The sequence below is a fragment of the Oculina patagonica genome, chromosome 8 (genome assembly GCF_052425735.1).
Source record: "Oculina patagonica isolate OP01 chromosome 8, crgOcupat, whole genome shotgun sequence".
NCBI lineage: Eukaryota > Metazoa > Cnidaria > Anthozoa > Scleractinia > Oculinidae > Oculina > Oculina patagonica.
The window spans coordinates 17,502,659-17,521,935 of record NC_135765.1 but is presented as its reverse complement, the minus strand read 5'-3'; the positions used below and the strand labels follow the sequence as shown (position 1 = coordinate 17,521,935).

At 38.2% G+C, this 19,277-nt stretch overlaps 3 protein-coding genes and 1 pseudogene across 5 annotated transcripts in view; 2 read left to right on the top strand and 2 right to left on the bottom strand.

Annotated features, from left to right (window-relative positions):
• Positions 1-1,994, top strand: part of LOC144662804 (uncharacterized) — a 50,122-nt pseudogene extending 48,128 nt beyond the window's left edge. Inside the window, exon 19 of the transcript XR_013572526.1 lies at positions 564-1,994. The product of XR_013572526.1 is annotated as an uncharacterized LOC144662804 (transcript). The remainder of the gene's footprint in view (positions 1-563) is intronic.
• The window catches only part of LOC144662800 (fibroblast growth factor receptor 1-A-like), a 254,321-nt gene that overhangs the window by 175,968 nt on the left and 59,076 nt on the right, over positions 1-19,277 (top strand). The gene's annotated exons all lie outside the window — the stretch shown is intronic.
• The window catches only part of LOC144662809 (uncharacterized), a 122,645-nt gene that overhangs the window by 75,564 nt on the left and 27,804 nt on the right, over positions 1-19,277 (bottom strand). The gene's annotated exons all lie outside the window — the stretch shown is intronic.
• Positions 1,988-16,193, bottom strand: LOC144662837 (uncharacterized). Its single transcript, XM_078523788.1, has 5 exons — positions 15,006-16,193; positions 11,918-12,190; positions 10,797-11,075; positions 2,474-3,121; positions 1,988-2,320 (listed from the first exon to the last, which is right to left on the bottom strand). The coding sequence occupies exons 1-4, from the start codon at positions 15,175-15,177 to the stop codon at positions 2,994-2,996; spliced, it is 852 nt and encodes a 283-aa protein (XP_078379914.1). The 5' UTR covers positions 15,178-16,193; the 3' UTR covers positions 1,988-2,320; positions 2,474-2,993.

The window sequence follows — 19,277 nt, the reverse complement described above, 5'->3', positions numbered from 1 at the left end:
ATAATAAACACAGCGCGAGGGAAAACACAATTGCAAAATACACATTGGTTTTGTTCAGAGAACGTCGCTTTTCCAAGACACGTTATGTTTTTTGTTTTTTGTTTTTTGGGGGGGGGGGGTGGCGGGGGCTTATTAGAAAGGGGCGCGTCTCAGAACATAAACACTAGGGTACATATGAAAGAGATGATGCGTGTTTTGTTTAGCAGCGCCTATTAAAAAAAGAATTAGCAATAAACAGTAATTATGGTTGATGAATAACCTTAAAAGACCTTTAAGGTCTGAGGTCAGGTTAAGGTTAATGGTAGGTTCTAAGGAATTTTAAGCTCTACTTTTTAAAAAACGTAAGGTTACTGTGTTTATTTTCTTGTTCATAACTTTTCATGACCTACCATCTTGGAAAAGAGGAGGGGGCGTCATAGAAAAAGGGCCTTATGAGCTTCGGGGGGGGGGGGAGTATTAGGGAGGGGGCTTAATAGAGCTTTTACAAGAAAATAGAAGTTAGTTTGGGCGCAAACAAATGTACAATAACCAACCATTTTTGTTTTATTGTGTCTTCTTTACAGAGGCTGATCAACATGAAAATGTACGACAAACAGCTGTATGCAAATGTAGAGGATTTGGTCGTGTAGGCGAACAATGGTCTCTGCTCTTTCCTAAATTAAAGCGATTGGCTAAGCGTCTAATTCACTAAAAGTCGTATTATAAAGTAGCATGCAGTTCTGAACGCATGTACCTTCAAGGGAATATTCCCCGTTTTAATTAACAGTAACAGGGTTTAGAGAAACGTGGATTGGTCTTATATAGGATGGGTGTTTCCAGAGCCGCGTGGTACACCAAGGCATTGAGTTCCCTATCAAAAAGGTTGTTTTTCGTTTTGCGTTGCGCACAAGAAAAAAAGTGCACATTTTATCAAACCTTTTTCTTTCTAAGGCTCAGAAAGTTTCTTCTTAGTTGAGTGGAATTAATGTCAAAGACCTTTAATAATGAAAGATAAGAAAATTGTTTAATGTCTGTACCTATAATTAGTTTTGTAGGTTCTTATCATAGAAAGTGCATAAATATATTAAAATAACCAGTACCCCTCGTGATTCCTTCCTAAAAAGCTACTAAGTTGGCGAAGGGACAGCAAAATCATATCGCTAAATTGGGGATATCGTTGTAAACGAACTCCCGATTTAAAGATTTTGTGGCAAAGCATTTAAAACTATCGTTGTATCGGAAAATGTTTCATAATGAATTTTTCCAAGTACAATCAGTAAAAGCCTTCGAAACTTCTAAGTTGAACAGGGTAAGGAAATTGCTAAAAAGGAAGGAAGGCAAGGATGATAAAGTTACTTAAAATTACCCTAATAATGACAAGCTGTTTACAGAATCGCTAGTCATGTGTAATTGCTAGGTGTTTGTCACTCTTTAACAACGGTATCATAATATCGTTGTAACAGAAAAATATTTTTGTCGGGGTTGATAAATTTCCCTCCTTAGACCGGGAGATTCGTTGAATCTAATATTGGTAAATCGGGATTCTGCTCCATACATTTTAATGTAACTTTTGCCGGGACACAGAATGGTGATCGTAAAATCAGAAATATTAAAATCAACGATCGTAAAATTAGTAGTTGACTGTACTAATCAAACTTGTAGTCTGTGAAGCATGTTAGTGCGAGTAAAAGTGGCTTTCAGGCACGTGCCGATTGTGACGTCACAAATTTTTAAAGACCGGGCTGTCAAAAGGCGCCTGATTTATATACTTCAACAACTTTTATAATGGGTCAAAAATGTCACACTATAAAAAGTAGATACAAGCACACGACGTTTTTTCAATACTATTTTCTTAATGTTTATTATAAATAAATTTATGTACACTTAACTGCTTTATGTATTTACATTTAAAAACAATATATATCTGAAATAAATAATTCTGTTGCATGCACAGTTTAAAGGCTGGTTCTCATATGATCGTCCCGATCGTCTCTGTCGCTTAGAACTGTCGTTTGTAAAGTCTGAGGTGATTGGAGCAAGCAAACGTTTTGAAGCGACAGAGACGATCGGGTCGATCATATGAGAACCAGGCTTAACAAAACTTTGAAGGGTATACGAAAACACGCAAAAGCTGATCTACCATAGACGTTACCGTATGATATGCTAGCAGGATAATTTGTAACGGCTTGTAAAGTCGTCATAAAACAAGTAGAAAATTAAAGGCGGTTGCGGAACAACGGTTTTCTGTTCCACATCGAACATTTTGTGTAGACCCTATGCTCTTATGCCGAATACAAAGGTTTTACCCAAACATTCTGATCGTAGTGAAATCAAAACACGCCTTGTGTGAAGAATGTAAGTAATTCTAATGCAGTGAAATGTAAAAAATGTAAGTAATTGTACGTTAAGTCATGTAGGTAACGTAAGTAATTATTCTGTAAGTAGGCTATATATTATTTTTTTTTTTCTGTGTGTCGAAATAAATAAAAAAAGCCTTAATTTTTGCTAAGTTATTTTTCCAATACAGTGGACAACGAACGAAGGAGCAAAGACGCGTACTTTTCTACCATTTGTTAATTCACCATACCAGGGAAAAAATGTTAAATTTTGGCATTTCTTATAGAAACTTTGCCGTTGTTCTTCAAGACAAGCTGCCGTTGACACCAAAACCAAAGCTTTTCAGTATAAAATTTAAAATCGTAATCTGTAAATAAATAAAACCCTGGAATTTTAATTAAGAACATGTGGTCGTAGTATATTGGGTCAGTAATTTCATTATATCCATCACGATCTGGTTCTGAAATGGTTTAGGAATCGACATTGGATAAAATTAGAGATAAGCTCCTAATCCATAAGAAAGGCCTTCATACCGGCCTCAAGGAAAGCCACAAGGAGGCATTTCGTACTTTTTTAATTGTTTAGTCATTTGGAAGGAATAATTCTAGAAAAACTAAATGAATATCACATCTTTGTTCTTCTTTTGCCCGCCAGTTTCTTTTATGACGTCTTCTTCGTCAGACCACATAAGTAACATAATCGATATCGTCTTCGGATTCGTTCCACCCTGGCTCCAACTGGTTTAAAGGTGTCATTCGTGACATTTTTTGAATCACGAGTTGACCATGGACATTGACATTAGGCTCTACAATCAACAAGAAAACAAATTTAGATAAGAAACCAAATATCTGCAAAACACCCAGTAACCAGTGGCAATATCAGAACAGATATGTGACGCCATGCCACCAAAAAAATTGTAATTTTCATGTAAATACTTCAATTGCTTTTTTATGTTTGGGTACGACAATAAATAATTAAACTCTCAACGAGGCTAAATAATGAATGTATGCGAAGGAGGACACATGGCTATATATACCTGATTGAAGAATCGTTGACCCATGAAAAGCATAAACCCTGAACGATGTGACCCAAATGTTGACTGGGAAATCGGAAAATAATTGTTGTCTTTGACAGAATAAGCATGATAATAAAACAGGTTGCATAAATCATGCTCCTAAGGCTTTCAAACAAATAAAATACCTTGATTATCAATGAAAAGAATATCACTAAGGCTTCTATTGTTGTCTACCCATAACACCATCGGGTCATATAGTTCATGGTTTATGCTTTTCACAGGGTCAACGTTTTTTCAATTACCGTATTTACTCGAATAAGCGCCGCCCCCGAATAAGCGCCGCCCTCGAATAAGCGCCGCATTTGGGACCAAAAAGTTAATAAGCGCCGCCCCCGAATAAGCGCTGCAGTACCGATGCGGCGCTTATTCGAGGAATTCCGTTAAACTAAAAAAACAGCACTACAAAGAAACTCTAAAGCAAACTTAGACATTTCTTTCCTTCAAAAACGATGTTTTGCAGTTCAAAGTGATTGTTTTACCGCTCGCCCATTAGTTTTCTATCCAGCATTCTAACAATATGTGGTTTTGTAAATGTTTTAAAGGCCACAAACTTTGCCAGGACAGCTAGCGCCACTTTTCTCTTCAGCAAGAGACGAATATTGAAAATTAAAAGACGCTATTTTTAATCACTGTTAAAGATTACATTCTTTGAGGTGTCCAAATTTTAATTAAGCTCCGCCCTCAAATAAACGCCGCCCTCGAATAAGCGCCGCACTTGAAAGGTGAAAAGTTTAATAAGCGCCAGGGCGCTTATTCGAGTAAATACGGTAGGTATATATTGCGTTATCTATACAAAGTTAAGATGCTTCGAGGGAACAGAGATGTCACTCTCCAGAAGGATCCACTTTGGCTATATATATTGCATTGCGTAACTCGAAGTTTTGCCAGTCTTATTCAATGCCCTGTGAAAGTGAAAGTTACAACGTCAGCACATCCCATGACACAAAGCTAATTGTGTTTACAGCATAAATTCCAACCCGCTGAAACAGTTTTGGTTTATAACGTGAAAAAACTTACTTTTTTCAAAATCGAAATTTGAAAGAACAAAGGAGTCGTAAATTTTCCAGTACTAACTGATTTATAGCTTTTAAAAATTACGTCACTGGAAGTCTCGCCGATGTTATTCAATGCCTTAATGAAAGTGAAAGTTACAACGTTAGCACATTCCATGGCACAACGCTTATAAATATTTCTCTCTCATAGCACTAACATTTAGTAATTTCTTTAAGTGAAACGCTTAAAAATAGAACATTACGCGCTAAACATGCTTATTAGTTACAGTGCGGACACTCGAACCATGAACGCCACGGCTTTATTTTCACTTTATTTGTACTTAAATCTTCGCTTATTTTGTACATTTTAAAAGAACTAACCAATCACAGCCGCGAGTCGAAGCAACGACCGAGACAGTTTTTCTCCTTTTTTCCGTATGATTGACAGCTTATCTTCAGATAAATCTCTTGCACGCAAACTATTTATAGGCCCGTCGTGGGAAAACACGAGTGTTGCTGTTGAATTAACATGGCTACATCGAGACTTTTCCGTACTGGAATCGTCAGAGGTTCAGTAATGGTTAAAATATCGATCTTTAGGTCTAAAACTGGAGTGTCTCTCGACATAATTCGAAAATCGAGGGCTTAGGCCATGTTCGCTGTAGCGTATGCGAAATCCGAAGACATCGATGCCTTCTTCCCGTCTACAGACTGTAAGCCAAAACGCGTGAGTATTGGAAGCCGGCATATGATTTGCCAGACTAATACTAAAATTTCAAAACTGTACTGAGTGACTCGTGACTCATCTTTCTGATGATTTCCATTACAAAGCAGATTTAAACGGTATAAATCTAATGTTACGTTGTGTTTCAAATGTTGTTTGACGTTTGTCGTCGAAATAAATATGTTGGGTTACATTTGGTCTTGTCTTTCAATGAAAAGGGAAGTAATATTTCCGTCAGAAACCGCCATTATAGTTTCACTGGTTAAATATCCCGCTATAATAAGAAGCAGACCGACAACGATTGATAAAGAATGCGGAAGATTTTGGAAAAATGTACCGCCGTTGTGTGAAAACACGCGTCAGTTTGAAAATAATGTTTAAAAAATGTATCGGCTGTTTCTTCGACTCGCGGCTGTGATTGGCTAGTTCTGGAAAAATGTCAAAAATTTCTACAAAAAAGTGAAAATAAGTACAAATAAAGTTAAAATAAAGCCATGGCGTTCATGGTTCGAGTGTCCGCATTGTAAGACCAAACTATTGGTTAAGTTTCCATTAAAAGCTGATTTATAGCTTTTAAACATTGCGTGACTGGAATGTATGTATGTAAATGCAATCATGTATGTAAGTCTGGCCGAGTGGAGGTTTGAGTCTGGTTGCCGACAAATCTAAAAATAACAAGAAGCTCTTAGAGCTTAAAACTGCGCTGGTCACGTGACCACCCTAGGGGTAGCTATGCGGGGAGCATAAAAAATGCACCCCCACCCCCTTATATCCCCTTTATCTGCGTCAAACAATAGTGCGACTGACAAGCATAATGGTAAGAAAACACCTTGTGGGACATTTCATGGTTGACTAGTTCCATCCGCAATTAAATAGTTTTCTTATATGCTAATGCTGGCCAAATCTAATTCCCACGATCCTGATCCGTGAAACCAAAAAATCGCTTATCGGGACGACGGGATTTTTCGGGCGAAAGTTTACAACAACTGCCCCTGGGTCTCCTCCGAGGATAAACTTTACAATTGAAAAGTACGTCTGGCTTCACGCCAGGAACGTAAGTATCCGTGAGAATTTCGACAGTATTCTCAATTTGCATAAAACTGAAAACTGGCCCAATGACAATGTTTTGCGGTTTCTATACTGTATTATTTTTCAACATCTTTCACAATTCAAAATTTTGCCCCTCTTTCGGTTTTCGTATTACAATAGGCGGTTGTAAAAATGCAGCGACTGACAAACTTTGTGTGACATTTTATGGTTGACTTGTTCCAGCCGCGATTAATTAATTCTCTTATATGCAAATTCTGGCCGAATTCCCACGCGCGGACTCTGAGGCTGTTTTTAGCACAGAGGGTATTTCCCTACCATACCGAATTACGTAAGCGGTATAAGTCAGCGCATGTTTGTGAAGGGAAATTTCCTTCATATCTCTAAAATCCTTTTAATGACACAGGGAAAAAAAATAGATTACTCTTAAAAGAGAAATACTTTCCAATAAATTTGTTTAGTAAAGACCAAAGGATTTGCAAAGATTTTAAAAGTAGCTGATAATACCTTAAAAACATTACGTGACTCGAGGTCTAGACGATCGAAACTGAAACTTGTCATGTCAGCACATTCTTTTCCGCCATCGTAATGGTATTTTTTCATAGATTCTGGCCCGCTAAATTATATTTCTCTTTGAAGGCGTGGAAATTTAGTATTTTCCATGAACCAAACGCTTCAAAATCGAATAGTTCACACTAAGCATACTTTATAAAGACAAAAAAGAGAAAAACTTTCCATTTGTTAGTGATTTGTAGCTTCTAAACATCGCGTGATTTCAAGCTCGACCGAGTGGAGGTCTGGGTCTGGTCACCGACAAAACGAAAAAAAATAAACCGCGTGCAGAGCAAGAACTGCGCAGCGCAGTTAACAAGAATCTCTTAGAGCTAAAAGCCATGTTGGTCACGTGGCCACCCTAGGGGAGCCATGTGGGGAAATAAAAAATTCACACACCCCCATCTCCATTACCCGCGTTAACCCTTAATATGCTGAAATAACTCCAAAAACGCGTTTTTTTTAACCGTTAATCGATTTTCTTGGCTCTACGGTCCTAAATTTCTCTAAACTTTGCTAGAATGCACTTACTGACACTGCATTAAGTTTTTGATGACATTTCCATGTAAAAATGTTCAACTTTTTACTTTGGCGCATCCGTTCCGATTTTTTCCTTGCTCCTTTCCTTTTCGTTTCTCTCTGCTTTCTTCTTCTCTCTATCTTTTACTCTGTGCACGCCTTCTACTGGCCTGAAAATTTTGATCTTAATCAATGGAAAACCCTGAAAAGGAGACCATGGTCAAGTACGGGCTGGTATATTGGCCTATCACGTTTTTTTCGATTAGCTCTATCGGAATGCAGTCAATGTTCAAGATGGACACTCCTGTGGAAAGATCTATCCAAACTCTATAATTTGCACGTCACAAACATCTGCTGACGTGTTAATTGGTGACGCCATAAGTGGTTGAATGACCATTCCTCCAAATTCCGGAACAATCCGGACTTTGCATATTAAGGGTTAAACAATGTTGCGACTGGCAAACAACATGGTAAGAAACACCTTAACTTGAACCATGTCTCTCAATAAATGACAAGTCAAAGTAAACAGTGTACTGTAGTCACAAACATTGATTTTATTTTGAAATAAATTTGTACACGAGTCAGAGCCGCCCCAGAAATGCCCCTCAAAACACGAACTGTGCCACGCCATTGACGTGCTAAAGACATTAAGTTTGTTGGTGGAGGTTGATACCCATTCTTTCAGATCTAACCTTAGAAAACTTTCAAGGATAATAGATAGTAATAGATTTGCTGAGAAGCGTCAGGGCGAAGTGAAAGTTAATCGCATGAACTCTGTACGGCAGTAGCCAGACTTTCCTTTTGAGACCTGCAAAGTTCGCAGTACCCGGACGTCTTCTGCTGCTTTTTTTTGATAGCGTTACGTTATGATTAGCTATGATTCATACAGTAATTATCGTTTCATGTTTACTCGGCTTCTTCTCTATACTCTAAATTTATTTAAAATGTACATTGTAAACGGAACAGAAAAACAGTAAAAACCGTTTTTTCTTATTTCAGGTCATTTTGTTTTCAACTCCCGATAACTCAAACCTTATTCAATTTCCATTGAAGGTTCAAGTTAACTGGAGTCGACGTAACTATGAGTAGCTACGAAGCCTTGATACGTCATGTATTCACCGCAGTTCATTTATGTCTTTCATATATTCACTGCCATCTACTCCATATGCGGGACATTAGGAACGTATCAAGGCTTCATAGCTCAGTTGGTAGAGCAACGCACCGGTATTGCGGAGATCATGGGTTTGAATCCCGTTGTAGTCTTGAAATTTTTTCCAGGTTAAAAAAAGGAATAGCTTTAATTGCTTCTACACTGTGAAGATCGTTTTCACTCATTTCTTGAATTCATATATTGGGTATAACCCGTTACGTACAGCCAGATCAAATAAATTCCGGTACCACATTAACACCAGGGATGTTTTATCAGACTTAACCGGCACTTTTATTTGTAGCAAAGGCACATATAAAGAATCAGTTGGTTTGGTATGGCCATATTGACAGTAAACAATTATTGGATGAGGTTTGTGTTATCTAGTGGAACTCCAACCGGCGCCTTTATAATTTTTGCTATTATGGAAAAACCGAATCCAATTACAGCTGGATTAAAGTGAAATCAGAAGGCTTCCAGAAAGGATTTGATACATCTGAAAACGAACTGAAAGATCAAACTAAAGCAAAATTCCGCTGTCAAGTTAGAAGGTGTTTTGAAAATATTACCGAATGCGGACTGCACCATGAAAATCTCGTTAAAAAAAGCTGCATGTTTGTCAGGTTACATCATTATTTTGACATCCATAAAAGCCATATGTCATATGTATCTACAAGCATAACTTTGTGTACCAGTGTCTGCAGATACAATGTAATGACACAGTGCCGCCTGGAGTAAGCAAAGTGCTTTAAGCCAATTAAAATTGAGATAGCATCAGCTTTGTATCATATTAACAATTATGGAAAACCACCTAGCAGTTGTAAAAAAGCTTCATTGACAGTACTTTTACCCCACTTTTTGAAAGAAGTCACAGCTGCACAGAGCCACAAAAAAACCCACACAGTGTAGAATTGCAATAAAGGGTCAAGCTAAATAGGAAACAGAGCTTACTTACCATCTATTGCAGACTAAGAACTGACATGAACAGAACGACACACAAAATGAAAGAAAGTCCAGGGCTGGTTGCAGAACTAATCTCTATAAACAACAGAGAAAGAAAACCAATAATTACAATACCCTCTACTATATTTGAGACAATGATGAAAAATTGATTAATTCACAGGTATCATTTTAGTATGATACTAAAATAAATAGCTTCTAGTTAACCGATTGGCGCATGGAAATTTTTGGAAAAGCGTATTTTTGGACAGTTTTACATTTTCCGGTCAGATATTTACAAGCTAAATTCTGCTCAAAACTACTCGAAACGGCATTTGCAACGGAAAAGTATCTTTCCTCTAGCATCACATTTTACAGCATTTTTGTTCAGGCATGCGCACAAATCAAAATTTGAGAGTGTTTGGAAGAGAAAGTTCTTTGGCTACTAATTAGGGCTTTTCGTTTTCTTATTTTTTTTCTCGATTTTACTTTTTCTACTCTTCTTATCTTTTTGTTGGCCTTCCACTGGGCATGTTTTCAGTTCGAGAAGGCGTCATCCAAACATGAAATACTTGCCATTGGGTCAGTCAAGGATGGTTAAGGCAAATCTTCCTCCGAGTTTTTACTCAAATTTTTTTTTCCGGGGGGCCCCCCAAAAAAACCTAAAAGCAAACTAAAGTAGTTAATAATAGTAATATTTCTCCTGCTACTATCTGATATTAGCACCCTGTGCTATATTTGCGTTAGGGCAAGCAAGTGTCTAACACGTATCTGTTATTATTATTTTTGTGGTTTCAATGGAGGGTGTTTTTGTGGTTTAAATTGTATAAAAATATAACAAATTGTATAACGAAAGAACATGAGAAAAACAGCAAGCGAACCGTGCCAAAGTGCAAAGCATGAGGGTGTTTTTGTAAACAGATTTTCCTTATATTAGTACATTTAAATTAATATTCACCGTTTGTGGTGTAAAAACAGTGCCCTACCAAATGGTAAAAAACCGATGCAAAAATCGGTAATACAGCTCAGTGCATAATAAAAAAAGTGGCTCTTTTCAGACAGAAAAGGCTGAGCCATGTAGCATAATAGAGCATATGCATCCTCAGCTTTGGACCTGTTTATACAGTGCAGAGTCATCCCTGACAGGAGGAATACCTCCATACCAAGCCACCCTGGACGAAAGTGCTTTTCATACGTATCTTTATAAATACCAGTGAATTGTTTAGATGAGAAATCACAAAGTGGGCTCTAGGGGAGATACTTCTCCTGGTTTGTAAAATTATTGTCATTTTGTGCCACTACTTTTTAATACACTGTTTACAGCTTTTCATAACATGAGAGAAACAGCAAGGGAACCGAACGAAAGTGCAAAGCATGAGAGTGTTTTTGTAGACAGATTATCCTTATATTAGTACATTTAAATTAATATTCACCGTTTGTCAGCTTATTTTTGATACAGAATTCCTTTAAAGCAACACTACTTGCCTGCCGCAAAAGGTCCTCCTCTCCCAATGACATTATCCTCATCAATTGCCAGAACTCGAATAGAGACTTTCACAGGATCTGGTATTTTGTTTGGAGCCTTAAAGGTTAACTCGCTGTAAGGAATCTCAATTGAGATTTCTGCTGCTAAAAAGGTTTTGCTGTCAATGTCTGCACCATACACTCTACAAATGTAGTTCTGAGCGCCCTCGACTTTAGTCCATTTAAATTTATCACCTTTTTTGAGCTGTGTGTTATTATTAGCTGCAATTTCCACAATATCTGAAAGAAAGAGAATTGAACAAAGACCAACTCGTATAATCAAAGGCGATAATGTATTATTAACTCCCTATGGCGCTTATCCCTTTATACTTCCTTTTATGCGACCTTTTGAGGTGGGCTTAATAGTTATGAGGGATGATTAAATATGAGGTTAAGTCCATACTTCCGTTATGAAGCGGGGGGAACAATATGAATGGCAGTGCTTATCTTTGTTAGTTTGTTTGTTTTATTTTTTACAAAAATTAAAACATGAAGGGACTATAGTCCAGTTCTGGTTCTCTCTCTCTCTGTCACACAACGTTGGAAAAAAGAGTCCGGGGACATTTGTCTGCGCCTGCTTGCAATAAACCAATTAAATGTAAATGTTATACTCAGAACAAAAAGTCTAAAAACTCGGATGTCTTGGTGGATGTCATTCATCTCCGCCTCATTGCCGTCGGTCTCCGGGCACATGGCGGTTTACGGTCAAGTAATTTATGGCGGTCTCAGTCTTCAGGAGGCAATAAAGAAAATTGGCGGTCTTTGAAGAAAAAATATGGCGGTCTGCAGACTGAATGACCTCCAAATAGACGATGTGGTCTTTGAAGTACCTTTTTTGTTTTGTTTTGTTTCTAAATTGCATAATTCATCATCAGCCCATGGGCATTACAGGAAAATAAATTTAATAATAATGGTTAATGCCTTCCATCTTTGATTCACTTTTTGTCGCAGCTTCACCAATAATTACAAAAGAATCCCATTTGGCCCACAGCTTATACTACATCGACATTCCCAGTTCTGTAAAAACTGTGACCTTAACCTGGCTTGAAACCTAAGATGAATCAATTTAAGAATGTACTTACTTAGTCTTTCCTCTCGAAGGATGATGGAGACGATAACTGGATCAGGGTCAGTTTTTTTCAGTCCCTCAGCAATGCATGTGTATTTTCCAAAGTCATTTGTTTTGGGTGTAATGGGTAAAATAGTGTTTCCTGTTTTCTGTACAGTTCCATCAGGTAATGTCCAGGTAACATCCGGTGGTGGAAATCCACGGACAGGGCAGCAGATCGTGGTAGGCACACCCCTGAGTGCATGCTGGTTTGTACTGGGGCAGGAGTCAGTGCTTGTAATGAGAGCTTCACGTTCATAAAAAAGGTAAAGACAAATTTATAATATCCAGAGAAAATATTGTACACAATTTAGATTCCTAATTAACATAATTCTTAAAAAAAAATAAAAACAATTACGCATAGATTGAGGATAACTTTGTATGACAGCATATCACCTGGGTAACTGACGTCACTCGGGTCACAGAAAAGTGCCCATTATCTATTTTAACCAGTGTCTGACAAATAAATTTAGATGAGACAAACGATACTGTTCGTAACAAGCTGGTGTCTGTAGGGTGGGGTTCCACTGTAGCAGCATTTCCTACCACATTTATTTTGATGTTTACATTACATGTGCAGGTATGTGTGTTTACATGTTGGTCATGATTGTAGACTGTAGTAAGATGAAAATGTCCATTATACTCTGCACATTTATTCTTGCTACCCGAAAATAAGAACTTCTTAAAAGTAGTTAAGGAGTAGTAGGATGTTTTGTTTATAGAAAAGATTATATGACTGTGGAAAAAAGGTTTTTTGTAAAAATATGGTTATTGTCCAGACGTGAGGTCAAGATGGCAGGATAAAGCCCAAGTTCCTTTTTTTTTGCTGTTTAATTTGTTTGCTCTCATTCGCTTCAAAACCTTTTTCTTTGCTATTGGACTTCCTTTCGCTAGAAACAGACAGAAAATCGTTGTGTTGATTCGGAAAATAGTTTCAAAGCGACTAATTACGACGAAAAGCCTTTTTAAGTACGGTCGGAAAACGTTTTTCGCTTGCGGGAGCACAGCGGGCGATCCCGAGCGGTTAAGTTGTCTCCATCTTGACCGCAAGGGTAGCCAATCAGAGCACGAATTTCGCTTTATCTTGACCGCTCACGGAGCTAGTCATATCATAATAGATAATATTACTATGATAGCATCAGGACAGAATAATTGATGTACATGTACATGTGGTGTCCCTTGTACTTGTTATTCTCCCCTGTTATCTCCAAAAAGTTGAATTGCAGTTGAGGTGACTACTTTTGCAGGGTCATTACTTTCCGAAGGTTGCTACTTTAAGGAATTAACGATAACAACCATTATAATTTTATTAGCCACTTCAGAATTGAAATTTTAAATTTCGGGGTGTTATGCTTTCAGGAGTTTATGGTGTGGCACTTCAGAGGTTCAGCTTGGACAGGGACTGGTTAATCTGGAGTCTGGACAGCACACTAAAGTTTAATAAGCCACTGCCCCTCCCCCCCCCCCCCCCCCTAGAAAACAAACATTTCAAATTATGTGGGGTGTGGTTCAGAGCCTCACTATTTCCAAGCCATGTGCTTGTCATTGCACCCCTGTTAGTATGTGGCTCAAGACGTGTTATTCATACTTCCAGGTAAGGGTTTACTGGTATTCTTTTTTTGTGCTTTAAAAGCTTTTTTGATCGGGATGTGGTGCCTAATGTAAAGACCGTCTAGCGATTTATTTTGCCCTCTAATTGATTTGATTTCTCTCGCTATTGATTGCCGGTATTGTTGTAGTCTCAGCATCGCATGAGCATTTATTTCGCTTTATTGCGCGTTAAGATGGCTTCTTCCCCTACCACGGTCCTTTTGTTGGGTCATTCATTATTTTGTTTACAGACTTCGGGAGGACCTTCGAACACAGTTCGATCCTCAGGCGAATGAGGCCTTAAAATTCACGAAAGATACCATTGTTCATTTGCAAAGCGTCGTGTTCGTATTTATTTATAAAGCTTAACTTAAAGTAAACACAGAAAAGAATTATTTTAAGGACAAAAAGGTTACAAGTATCCAGTTACAGAACATACAATTTACAGTAAAATAACGAATTTCAATTACGAAGTGACGGGGTACAATTAACAGGATTTACAAAGGACACCAACCGAAGTATATTACAGCAGTGTTCCACAACTCATCGCTACAAAAAGTAATTAATACAAATGATTGGATATTCTAATTATACCCGATGGTACCTTTCTGTTACGCTTCGGCGGCATATCAGGCGAGTTTGGTCGAACCATGGTTCGTATTTAGGCGAGACGCAGTCGAGACCAAACGAGCCTGATATGTAGCCGAGGCGTACCAAAAAGGTACGATTAGGTATTTACCGTACCCAAATTCTGCCAGAAATCCGATTACTTATCGCTCTGTGAACCCGTACTTGCAAGGTTAGTACTGCAAATTGTGTTGACTTGGTCTTCAACACTTTTATTAAGAAACTCCTCTGCCTTTTTCCACTCATTTGTTTAGAGTTTTATTTATATTTTATCCTGGAGCAAGAACAAGTGCACGAGAGGGATACAGAAAGGGGGTACAATAGGGGTACAGAGGGGGTACAAGAGGGGTACGGAGGGGGACAATAACGGTACAGAGGGGGTACAAGAGGGGTACGGAGGGGAACAGAGGGGGTACAATAGAGGTACAGAGAAGATACAATAGGGGTACAGAGAGGGTACAGGAGGGATACAAGGGAAACAAATAATACAACATTTTAGTAGAGGGGGAGGAGGATGGAAAGAAATATATTTTTTATGTACTTATTTACTTGGTAACCCTACCTTTACCAAATAGCTATAAGAGAAGCGTGCCGCTGCTTGTAGTTCAGTATATTCTCACTTTTAAATTAAGATAAAAACAGGCACGTATGACACGTGAAATATAGGTTAACGAATCAACGGTTTATTAGGACTAAAAAATAAAATATAATGTAGGTATATGGAATTGTGTTCGGGTTCTACAGTGCTAGTTTCTTGAAAAGGATTTTGATAAGCCAACTATCTAACAGTCAATAATAGTGACAAGTGCTCACTGGAATTTGTGTTCTATTGCAGGCATTCTTACCCACTTTTGGGCTCTCTGATCTTGCAAATTGTTCTTGCAGCTTGGCCCTGGAAGTATAAGATGTTATGCCCTCTTCTGATACCTTTTTTTCCTCAGGATAGTACAATGGAGATAGTCTTTGACTCTCGTCAATAAAAGGCATCTCGTCGCCCCATTGGAAATATCTACACATTTCCTTACTCCCTCTTCAGGTAAAATAGGGTCAGAGTGGATGCCTTTGAGATATTAAGACTTTCATTGTTGCAACATCCACATGCCTGAAGTAAAGCGACTGTCCACCTTCACATATTTTGTAGTCAGGTATAACATGGTCTCTAAGGCACTGTTGCTTTTCGTGTACGCTATTCTCGCGGCAAAAGAAAGGACATTGCTTCCAGTCCACATAATGAATTTAACGTATTCCGTTGGCGGGGTTGATCACTTCCAGGTTTTTAAGGCAACACTTTGAGTAACTCATCTTCACACTGAAGTAAAAGTATCAACGCAGATTCTTTTGTCTTGCTTGATATCAAAAGTAGAGTGAATGCTCATCAGTTTTCGCGCGTTTATATTCCATTAACCAATACACCCGTGAACGTCCAATCAGGAATGAGGATTGAACGCAAGAGAAATCTCGGAAGACAGTTTATTAACATATGAAAAGAAGCGACTAGATACTTATTAGTATGCTGCAGGAATCCCTTCATTAGTATGGAGGAAGATATGCAGGAAATTCAAATTAGAATGTAGGAAATCCAACGCTTGGCTTTAAATGCTGAACATATACTACTGAGATCCCTCACCATCTACAGCCACCCAATTGGCATCGATAGCCTAGTTTCTGCTGCATTCAAGTCTTCAGTCCTCTATCTCACACATCAGGGTGCTTGGAAACTTTTTTCTTCGGTTCTATAATTCAGTTTTTCAACACTCCGTTTCGGCACTTCCTATCTCACCATTAGTTATGGCCCTCTTTGTAGCTTATTTGTATAATAATTATTCCAGTTATGACTCAGCACTGGGCTATTGTCATAAGCTAATAGGCCTTTCTGACTCCTCAATGCCCAAGGGGTATGGGAAAGTGGGTTTTCGCTTAGATTCCCGTCTTCCAATTAGACTTCCTTTACTAGACTAGCTGGTTGCTGCAGTTTCTTCTCTTGAAGGTTTGGCATATCAGATAATTCCATTTTAGGTTATGTGTTCACTGGCTTTTTATGCCCTTTTATGTATGGGATAAATAACATCAGCTTCTAAGCAGGGGGCTCCTTCTCTCCTCGTAAACTTCATCAGCTCACCAAATTGCTGAATGCTGCAGTTTCTTCTCTTGAAGGTTCGGCATATCAGATAATTCCATTTTAGGTTATGTGTTCACTGGCTTTTTATGCCCTTTTATGTATGGGAGAAATAACATCAGCTTCTAAGCAGGGGGCTCCTTCTCTCCTCGTAAACTTCATCAGCTCACCAAATTGCTGAATGCTGCCAGTGAATTGACAGGTTACTTTTGGGAATTTTAAACAGCTATAATGAGCGCATTTATTGCCCAAGTGCCCAAGTATCTAGCCTTGCGAGGCTCTGGACCAGGCCCTATTTTTAACACAGTGGATGGGTTGCCCGTTTCTCAATCCAATTTTTCACGCCTTTTAACGACTATTCAGCTTTGTGGTCTGCCTCTTTTCCGTTATAAGAGCCGCAGTTTTCGTATAGGAGCTGACTTCCATGAAGCATATTGAGGTTTGTCAGATGCCCAAATTCGCGCTTTAGGTCATTGGAAATCAAATGCTTTTCAAAGATATACAAGAGTACCTAGCCTCGTTTCTTAAAGGTCCAGTATCATCAAGTGATTATTGAATGCAGTTAGCATGGGCGGCTGCTTCTCTAGCTTCCTTTAGAGTTCATTTGGGTTAGCGGGAAAGTTGCAAAGTTGTTGGCCTGGGTGCAAGTACATATGGTTTGTTTGTTTCTGTATAATTCCAGTCAGAGGCAGCATGGCGGGTAATGTTAGCATGGGCAACTGTCCCGCCATGTTGACTCTTCTAATCATTGCATAAAAGTAAGGTTCTTGGTCGGCTGGCATGAATTAGCATAGATTGGATGTTCTCAGTTTATCTTTTAAAACTGACCACAATGATCCTAATGATTTCAGTTAGCATGGGCGACTGCCTCCCTAGGCTCCTCTTAAGTGAAAAGTGTAAATTGCTTGTGTTTGTTTCCTTTTATTTCAATTCATTTTTGGGCACCAGGGTGAGTACAGTTAGCATGGGCGGCTATCTTGTTGGCCCCTCAATTAACCAGTGTGTAAGTGCATACGATTAGTTAAATTTAGGTTGCTTTAAGATTTTGTCAGCATGGTGGTCTTAGATAATAATATCCTGATGAGCACAGTGTGCATGGGCGGCTGTTGCTTCAGCTGATTGAATCTTTGGCGTAATTTTTAAGGCGTCAGCTTACTCAGTCAGTACTATTTCCTTTTTAAGTTATTCATTGTTTTAACCAGGTAGTGTCAGTTTGCATGGGTGGCTGTTTTCATACTGGTTGCAATTACAAGTTATCCACATTGGTCAATTTAATGTGACCACGTTGCATGGAATTTTTTTTCCTTTTGGCTATGACTTATGGTAATATGTTAGTTGTGCTGCCCTTGCCTGGGGGTGGGACAGCATATGTGACCATATACTTTTGGCGTTTTCAGTGCCCACACCTTCACTAAGGCAAAACTTTATGAAAGATTGTTAAGGAAATGTGATGTTCCATATTTTTCCGTAGTACGATATACAAATTAATTTCTGATCCCGCTTCTATATTTAAATGAATCGAAAAGAAGTTTTTTGTAGTATTTTTTTTTATATCAGTCATGTTTTGCTTAATTTGCAGTTATCGTAATGTAGTTTAATATGTATGCCATTTGCCATTACTTGTAGCCTAGTTTTCTTGCAATAATAATAATAAAAAAATAAATAAAAAATATAAAACAAATATATGCTTTTGGCGTTTTCAGTACCCACACCTTTACTAGGCCAAACTTTTTATGAAAGATTGTTAAGGAAATTTGATGTTCTAAATAAAAGCGGCTATGGACCTTTTCCCAAAGCCAAATTACTCCAATCAACAATTTGATGTGTTTTATATTAACTTAGTTAACAGAACTCAGACAAAGCAGCACGGGGGTGGGGGTGGAGGCTTTTTAAGGGTAAAGGGAAAGGACATAAACAAGTTAACTTTAATACAGTTGGGTGAAACAGAAAAAACATAAATTTGCTTTTCAAATTAATGGCAGCTCCAAGTTTAAAGATGTCAAACAGCACAACAAACAAGTCTAAGCCATGATTCATACCTTATGTAAACGGATAAGCAAGATGCGGATTAAAATATTTGTAATGGGACATTTTGTGGTCATATTTGTTTGACTTAGTAATTATACTGGAAAAAACAAATGTTGATGCCTAGTAAGCCTTTTGCCCTGCACTGATGACTGATGGCTGCGACTTGTTTTGGTTACCATCGCCATGGCAACCAAAATGGTTGCATTTGGAGTCATCATCATCATCATCATAAACTTTATTTAATCTCGAGTGCTGGTGTGCCTGGCTTAGTTACCTAACTTAAAAACAATATGGAACCAAGAACTTACAGATTACTCCGAGGAAGACTCTATCCAAATGTGATACAAAGTTCGAGGCATTACAAATGTAATAACCTTGATCATCAACAGAAATATTTTTAATGATCAGCTGAGAAGACCCAGGACTAGAATCCACTTGGTATTTTCCATTGTCAGCAGCAATCTCATTCACACTGGAACCACTCTGTCTCATCCATCTAATACTTGGTAATGGCATACCACTCACATAGCAGGTAAAACTTGTTGAAGAACCCACTCTGGCTTCCACCACTTTAGAGACAGGATTCACAATTTGAACTTTAGGAGGATCTGAGAGCAAAGAAAATATAGTGGGACTAGGTTAACTAGAGTTAATCAAAAACTTAGCCAATGATTGTGAATAAAACTTTGACAATGAATGAGTCAATGTATGTGTTTAGTACCGGCAAATGTAGGTTGACAATCACTCGAAACTCAAATAACTTGACGTACCACCGATTGTTTTGATACGCGACTTCAGAAATCAAAATACCCTTGGAAATCTTTCTATGATTTCCGGGGTCAACGTTTCGCACGAGCGATCACGAAATTGATCATGAACTGGCGATAAATAAATTTTATTCCGCGGCCAAAACTCCTTTAACATGCGCAGATAAAACTCCTTTGTAGCTAACTTTTTAAAAAGTGCGTTGTCT

What these genes read in the sequence shown, in the direction of transcription:
- LOC144662837 (XM_078523788.1), bottom strand. Translation starts at nt 15,177, where the DNA reads ATGTGTAGATATTTCCAATGGGGCGACGAGATGCCTTTTATTGACGAG. An exon ending in ATCAGAGAGCCCAAAAGTGG is followed by an intron (nt 12,191 to 15,005) that starts GTAAGAATGCCT and finishes ATGAACGTGAAG; the next exon opens with CTCTCATTACAAGCACTGAC. An exon ending in AGGAGGACCTTTTGCGGCAG is followed by an intron (nt 3,122 to 10,796) that starts GCAAGTAGTGTT and finishes TGTTGATTGTAG; the next exon opens with AGCCTAATGTCAATGTCCAT.